Below are 6,330 nucleotides of genomic sequence, written 5' to 3'. Positions count from 1 at the left end.
TGACAGAGAAGGAGATACAACAATCGGAGGAGAGACAAGGACAGAATGATGATATAATATAGACAGAATGATATAAAACATTTGTAGTATTAAAAAACGTTAACGAAAAACTTTTCTCCATTTATTTAAAAGTAGGCTAGAATTACTCCAACGACCTTGAAACACGGAGATCTGCTAAAAAGTCGATTTTTCATTTTCGTGGCAAATACGATAACTTCCATTGTTACGTTAGTATCGCCTCGTTCCTGCCGATACTTTTCGGTTGTGGCCTCTCGAGTGCATTTAATCTTCGGATATTACCACAGAAATTTGGACAATTACACAATTTTGCACAATTGATGAAGGTATTACAATGTTCAACGAGGTATTAAACGTGTCATTGTTTAAGAATCGCGCAAGAAAATCCATTCGTAGACAAATGTCAAAGGGTTGCGGCCTGTGTTGGATTTATTCTTCAGATATTTTTCGGGGGAGTCCCCTCCTAGACTACAGTCCTGCGCGCGTCGCTAGGGGAATCCCAGCAGTCTAGCGTTGTAATCGCGGGAAGCATCTTCGTGGATTGCATCGACACAACCTAAGCTCCCAGCGGGTGCAATTGTCATTTCGAATCGCGTTGCAATTGCCTCCAATTGTCCACTTCAGCCCCCCGAAGAAACCACCGTAGGGTCTCAGGATCTCTTCTTGTTGACACAATCGGACAAGTTGTAAGTAATGCCGAGATCTCGTTCTCCTATTTTCTCTTCGCGAGAATCTGCTAATCGCTCTTCTTCTAATTTGACAGCTGCGATCGCCTTATCGCCCCCCCTTATCAGTGACAGTTCCCACGTTATCTGATCGTAAACGTTTCCAGAAAGATATCGCGATTGATACCGCGTATCTCGTTTGTATCGAGTCAAGGAACATACGAAAAAAACAAAATGTTAACGATGCTGATTCTACCATTTTTACGGACTATTTATTCTTCCATTGCGAGAATCGCAGTAAAATTTTGAAGAGACGCAGAAAATCAAAGCAGAATATTTACTATATTAATCGTATCACTTTTCAGATTATTTATTTCCCATTTCGTAAGGGATAAGAAGCAAGAAAACAAATAACAGAATTGTAAATTTCGTAGATTTACAAATTATCCAAGTCCCTGAATTAGACAAAAATTATCCAAGTCCCTGAATTAACCGCACCATTAACAATGTTAATTGTACTATTTTTCGTATTATTTATCTCATTGAACGGTTCAAAACGTAATTAGGCTGAAAGGACCTCGTTGACCTTTCGGACACCCCAGTAGGGGAAATTCTGAATCAGAGGTGGTTCATTGACTTCTTGTTTGACCGATTCTCGCGTAAACATTAACGTTATGCGTCACGGTTTTTTTTTTTAATCTGCAGCCCATTATTTAACGATACCGCGGTACTAGCAGCCGATCGTTGCCGAGTACAATGAGCCCATTCGACACCAAGGAATTTCACCGTATCAATTTCCTTCTGCATGTGTGCGTCGCGATTGTCTCAACTGGAAACTTCGTGAGCGAGGTTAAAATTAATGGCGGCAATTTTCTCGTGTCATTTCTGCGTACAGTCGCCTCGTATAATCGCGTATTAAAAACGAGTTGTAAACTAAGGCCAGGCTTCTTCTATCGCTGATCAATTGACCGGTAGAGAAGCGTCGTCGCAACTGACAATAGTGATATACTGTCTGTACATCATTATTAGCATGTGTGCGCGGACATATAATCAAAACACGATCGTCCATAATGGCCAGTCACTCGGTATACTGCGAGTCGTCGACATCTCAACATGAGGTACGAAGAAAGAAAATGTCCGACGACATTCGAATCCGTTTGTTTAAATTATATCGGAAGCGTGATCATGATTTCCAATTAACAGTGATTAAGTTAGAATTACAATTTTTATTCACGGTGTCTTTTACACAGATTTGAATTTTGGAAAAAGCTGCGTCTCTTCGATTAATTATCGACGATTAATTAACAACAAAATTGTTAATATTATTCGATAATAATATTCGTTTTCTTTTTCGTATCAGGACCAGAAACAGGATGCCATCGTACAGGCCCTGGGGCTCCACGGAGGACGGAGCCATCGAGTTCGAGTCCTTGACAGAGGACACCCTCGAGGGAGCCCTAAACGTCATAAGAAAGAGCTTCTTCGTTCTCGAAAACGTCTGCAGGGGTGTATCTTTGACGTCGGAACCTGGAGCGCCGGAAGAGCTCGAGGAACTTTGCGTAGACGCTGCCAAAGATGGCGTCAGCGTGGTGGCCATCGAGGTGGCCACTGGAGAAGTCGTGGGAGTCGCTTTCAACAAGATTCAAGTGAATGAAATTTAATAAATAATTCTTAGAACGTTTCATACACTTCGAAGTTTAACGTACCGGTAGATTTTGTTATTAAAATGTAATTCCGTGAGAACATCTCATGGATACCATTGTGGTCCAAGGGACGGTGCATCGAGCTCGCACGCTGTAAACCTGGGTTCGATCCCCGCCGGATGCTGTGAGATTTTTACTCGATCAAATTGGGTTGTAATTATCCAAAAAAGTGTGTTTTTAAACGATATTTAAATTATATAATAATTATACTATTTACGTATAAACAAAATTGACCAGTAAAGGAGGAAAGTTTAAACAAAATTGGGCTGAGGTCTTGCATTCCTCCCCCCTTACAATTAAAAGCTTTCTCCACTGGTAACTAATTTCTCTAAATTCCTCAACAATTAATTCCAGGTGTTGAACAGCAACGCAGAAAAGAGCGCGTTCGAGGAGTTCGGCGAAAACTGCAAGCACAAATCGTCCAAGGCCCTGGTGGAGTTCATGGTGAACGTAGACTCGAGGGTGAACCTGTTCAAACACTACAACACCAGCTGCGTCTTCGAGATCATGTTCCTGGCCACGCTACCTGACAAGCAGCAACGTCGAATAGGGGAGTTGCTGGTGACCTCGTCCATCGAGCTGGCCAAGGAATTGAAGAGAGGAAAATCAGCGAAAACCCCTCTGAAGATCAACAACGAAAAGGTTATACATAACTCTGACGCGATTCCCAGCCTGGTGTCCGCCATAATGACTTCGAATTTCTCTCAAAAGATAGCTGCCAAATGCGGATTCGAGGTGTTGGCGCGCGTTGATTATTCAGAGTTCTACTTTGGGGGGAAACCCTACAGCGAGAGGATAGGGGACGAACACAAGGGCTGCATACTCGTGGCCAAGAGGTTGGCTTAACCTTGGATTCATGTTAATTCTAGGAAAAATAATTTACTTAGACGACAGCAATCTACTCGACTGTTTAATATTCATTTACTGTGATCTTATCTCTTTACGTAATTTAGATACGAAATTTAATATTGTTACACGTCTCGCGAGATATTCAACTATGTTTCTGTAACGGGACGCGGTGTTCCAATTACGTAAGCTTGCGTTCGTCGTACGACAACAACGCAGAGATATTAATGAGGCTCGCGGACAAATGAGACCTTCGAGCACGATAACGCAACGTTCCGAACGCGCATCATTGTTTCTGTAATCGTCCAGATAAGCGCATTCTCGTTTGTAGTTTCTATTGTAATCGGCGCTTCCGTCAAAGCAACGTCAAATGCTATCGCGTATTTGTGGCGCTCGAGAAAGGTAAACTTCCCGCTAATAAATAGAGTGTGATGAATGCAATCGTTTTTATACTGTACTTCCTAACACCTGCAGAGGTTTGGAAAGGTTTGAAGAGGTCTGGAGGTTTGGAGGTTTGGGTAGTTCGGTTTGGATTGTTTGTTTAGTATTATAGATGGATTATTTTATTTAGAGACATTTTAAAACACAATATATTATACTTGCTATGAGTGCTATATGTTTGGAGAGGTTTGGAGGTTTCGAGACTGAACAGATTTCTTAATATAAATTGATGATTATTGTATGTAGTATTACTTTTATAATCATTGTGAGACTAGATTTGCTATGACTGCTCCATGTTTGGAGAGTTCTGAAGGTTTGGAGACTGTTTGAACAAATTGTTTCTCATTATAAATAGATTATTTTCTATGTAATTACTTTTATAATCATTGTCGCACAATATTTGCTATGACTGCTCCATGTTTGGAGAGTTCTGAAGGTTTGGAGACTGTTTGAACAAATTGTTTCTCGTTATAAATAGATTACTGAATATATCATTACTTTTATAATCATTGTCGCACAATATTTGCTATGACTGCTCCATGTTTGGAGAGTTCTGAAGGTTTGGAGACTGTTTGAACAAATTGTTTCTTGTTATAAATAGCTTACTGAATATATCATTACTTTTATAATCATTGTCGCACAATATTTGCTATGACTGCTCCATGTTTGGAGAGTTCTGGAGGTTTGGAGACTATTCAAACACTCCCTAAAAATACATTACCGTTCGTATCATTAATTTTAAATATCAATACTTGGAGAGATAAATCGAATATTTCTTTATGATCATTGTTATACCATGTTTGCTGCGACTACTCTGTTTGGAGAGGTATCTGAGATTTGTTTACTATCGTGTGTTGGTCTGACATCGAGTGCATCGAGAGAAAACTAAGAACAGGGGAGATACTGGATGACTTCTGGAGCACGTGCGCAGATAACAGACATGTTTAGCCGGCGCTCATTGCACGCGCTGGCTCGGTTATCAAGCACAGTGGCTGCATCAACAGAGACGATAATAGAGCGTAGGTTGCGTGCTTCAACCAGTTCCAATCTAACTTCGTTCTGCCATCGCGTCATCGTGTAGATCGTTATCGCGTGCGAGTGAATCGAGTCGCGAACTTCTCAAGTAAACCAACAGGGACAAGTAACTCGAAGGCAAGGACACCTGCTCATTTCCTTAATAATTATTTCCAAAATCATTTTTGTTTTTTATTATTATACTATCGATGATGTACTATCCTCAAACTTTTCTTTGAGATTCCTTTACTAATAAATCCAAAGTTGTATTATTAACAGAAAGACGACAACAAGCATCACTTATCAGTAATCTTGAATGTTAATGTAAATGAAATTTGAATGAAATTTGAATGTAATGTAAGATTCAAAGGCACGGACATATGCTCATTTCCTATGTAATTATTCTAATTGTTTCTGAAATTATATTCCTTTTTAATTGTACCATCAACTGTTCCTTGTACGAATTTTTCCTTGAGACTCCTTTATGGAAAGGATGCCTTACTGAAGCTGAGGCTGTATTATTAAGAGAAAAACAACAACAATTTTGCCTTGAGATTCCGTTATCAATAAAGGTGTGGCTGTATTATTAAAACAAAGACAGCAACAAGCCTCCCCTATGAATAATCCCGAATTAATGAAGCTGTTATTATCGAACGATGCTTGTTGGGACTGTACGCGAATGTTAAAGTAAAATCGAGATAATATATTAAGACCTATATAATTTTGTTAACAAGACCAGGTATGTCTGAGAATGTGAGACTCGGCCAGCTGGTGTTTAAGATGCTGACCAAGGATAAAATAGAGGAGGCAATGAAGGTACTGGGGCAGACTATGAAGCAAGAGTGCCTGGCCGTGGGCCTGGGATTATTGGAAGATCCTGGGGCGCCCGAAGAGATGGAACTGCTCTTCAGGGAAATCGTGAAAGACGGCGCCACGATAATCGCCGTCGATAAGGAAACCGACGAGCTGGCAGCGGTCGCTTTCAACAAGATACACGCAAGTCTTTCGCGCATTCTTCACGGTTTTATTCCATTTTATTCGTCTAGCTTGCGCAGAGCCTGCCCAGGCTACTTTCCCTTCCACTTTCTCCTTTTCTCCGTCAATTTATTTCCTGGCTCTGGTATGTCTCCTTTTCGTGGAATGGGTTTGAATTATTCGTATTTTGTAGGCGAGACCAAAAGAGGGAGAGAAGGATGAGATGGACAGGTTCATCGAAGAGAAATTCCAGCACCAATCGTGTCGGGAACTGATCAACCTTATCGGTGGGGTGAGTTGGTAACGATGCGACTCTCCCCTGGTAACAGTCAATTTCAATAGTTTTATGCTTGGAGTGGTTAGGTTGGAGACTGTTTGAACAGTTCGTTTCAAATTAAAAATAGATTGTTGTTCATTTCCTTACTTTTAGATATCATCACTACTTCAGGAGATAAATCGAATATTTTTATAATCATTGTTATACTATATTTGCTATGGCTGCTCCATGTTTGAAGAGGTTTGAAGGTTTGGAGACTGTTTGGATAGCTTGTTCCTCGTTATAAATAGATTGTTTATATATCATTTCTTTTACATTCATTGTCACACTATATTTGCTATGATTACTCTATGTTTGGAGAGGTTTGAAGGTTTGAAGATTTGGGTAGTTT

The 6,330-nt window shown here is 40.2% G+C and overlaps 2 protein-coding genes across 6 annotated transcripts in view; both read left to right on the top strand.

Moving 5' to 3' along the window:
• The first annotated feature begins 514 nt into the window (after positions 1–514).
• LOC128881879 (uncharacterized) lies at positions 515–3,668 on the top strand. Of its 3 annotated transcripts, XM_054133268.1 has the most exons (4): positions 1,657–1,801; positions 2,044–2,329; positions 2,741–3,028; positions 3,098–3,668. In XM_054133268.1, exons 1-4 carry the CDS (start codon positions 1,797–1,799, stop codon positions 3,230–3,232), a joined length of 714 nt encoding a protein of 237 aa, XP_053989243.1. In that variant the 5' UTR covers positions 1,657–1,796; the 3' UTR covers positions 3,233–3,668. The 3 variants fall into 3 exon arrangements, with proteins under 3 accessions (XP_053989242.1, XP_053989243.1, XP_053989241.1); XM_054133267.1 differs by lacking the exon at positions 1,657–1,801 and adding an exon at positions 515–704 and having other exon boundaries at positions 2,741–3,668; XM_054133266.1 differs by having other exon boundaries at positions 2,741–3,668.
• Positions 3,499–6,330, top strand: part of LOC128881880 (uncharacterized) — a 4,143-nt gene continuing 1,311 nt past the window's right edge. The window contains exons 1-3 of one of the 3 annotated variants that reach the window (XM_054133270.1): positions 3,499–3,634; positions 5,422–5,683; positions 5,856–5,954. In XM_054133270.1, the coding sequence (XP_053989245.1) occupies positions 3,603–3,634; positions 5,422–5,683; positions 5,856–5,954 (393 nt within the window). In that variant the 5' untranslated portion in view covers positions 3,499–3,602. Of the gene's footprint in view, positions 3,635–3,820; positions 4,826–5,421; positions 5,684–5,855; positions 5,955–6,330 lie in introns of those variants that run through there. The other 2 variants (XM_054133271.1, XM_054133272.1) reach the window with 2 other exon arrangements.

This window comes from Hylaeus volcanicus, chromosome 9, assembly GCF_026283585.1.
Source record: "Hylaeus volcanicus isolate JK05 chromosome 9, UHH_iyHylVolc1.0_haploid, whole genome shotgun sequence".
Lineage (NCBI taxonomy): Eukaryota > Metazoa > Arthropoda > Insecta > Hymenoptera > Colletidae > Hylaeus > Hylaeus volcanicus.
Note: the sequence above shows the minus strand (reverse complement) of the source record. Positions and strands in the feature narration are given on the sequence as shown.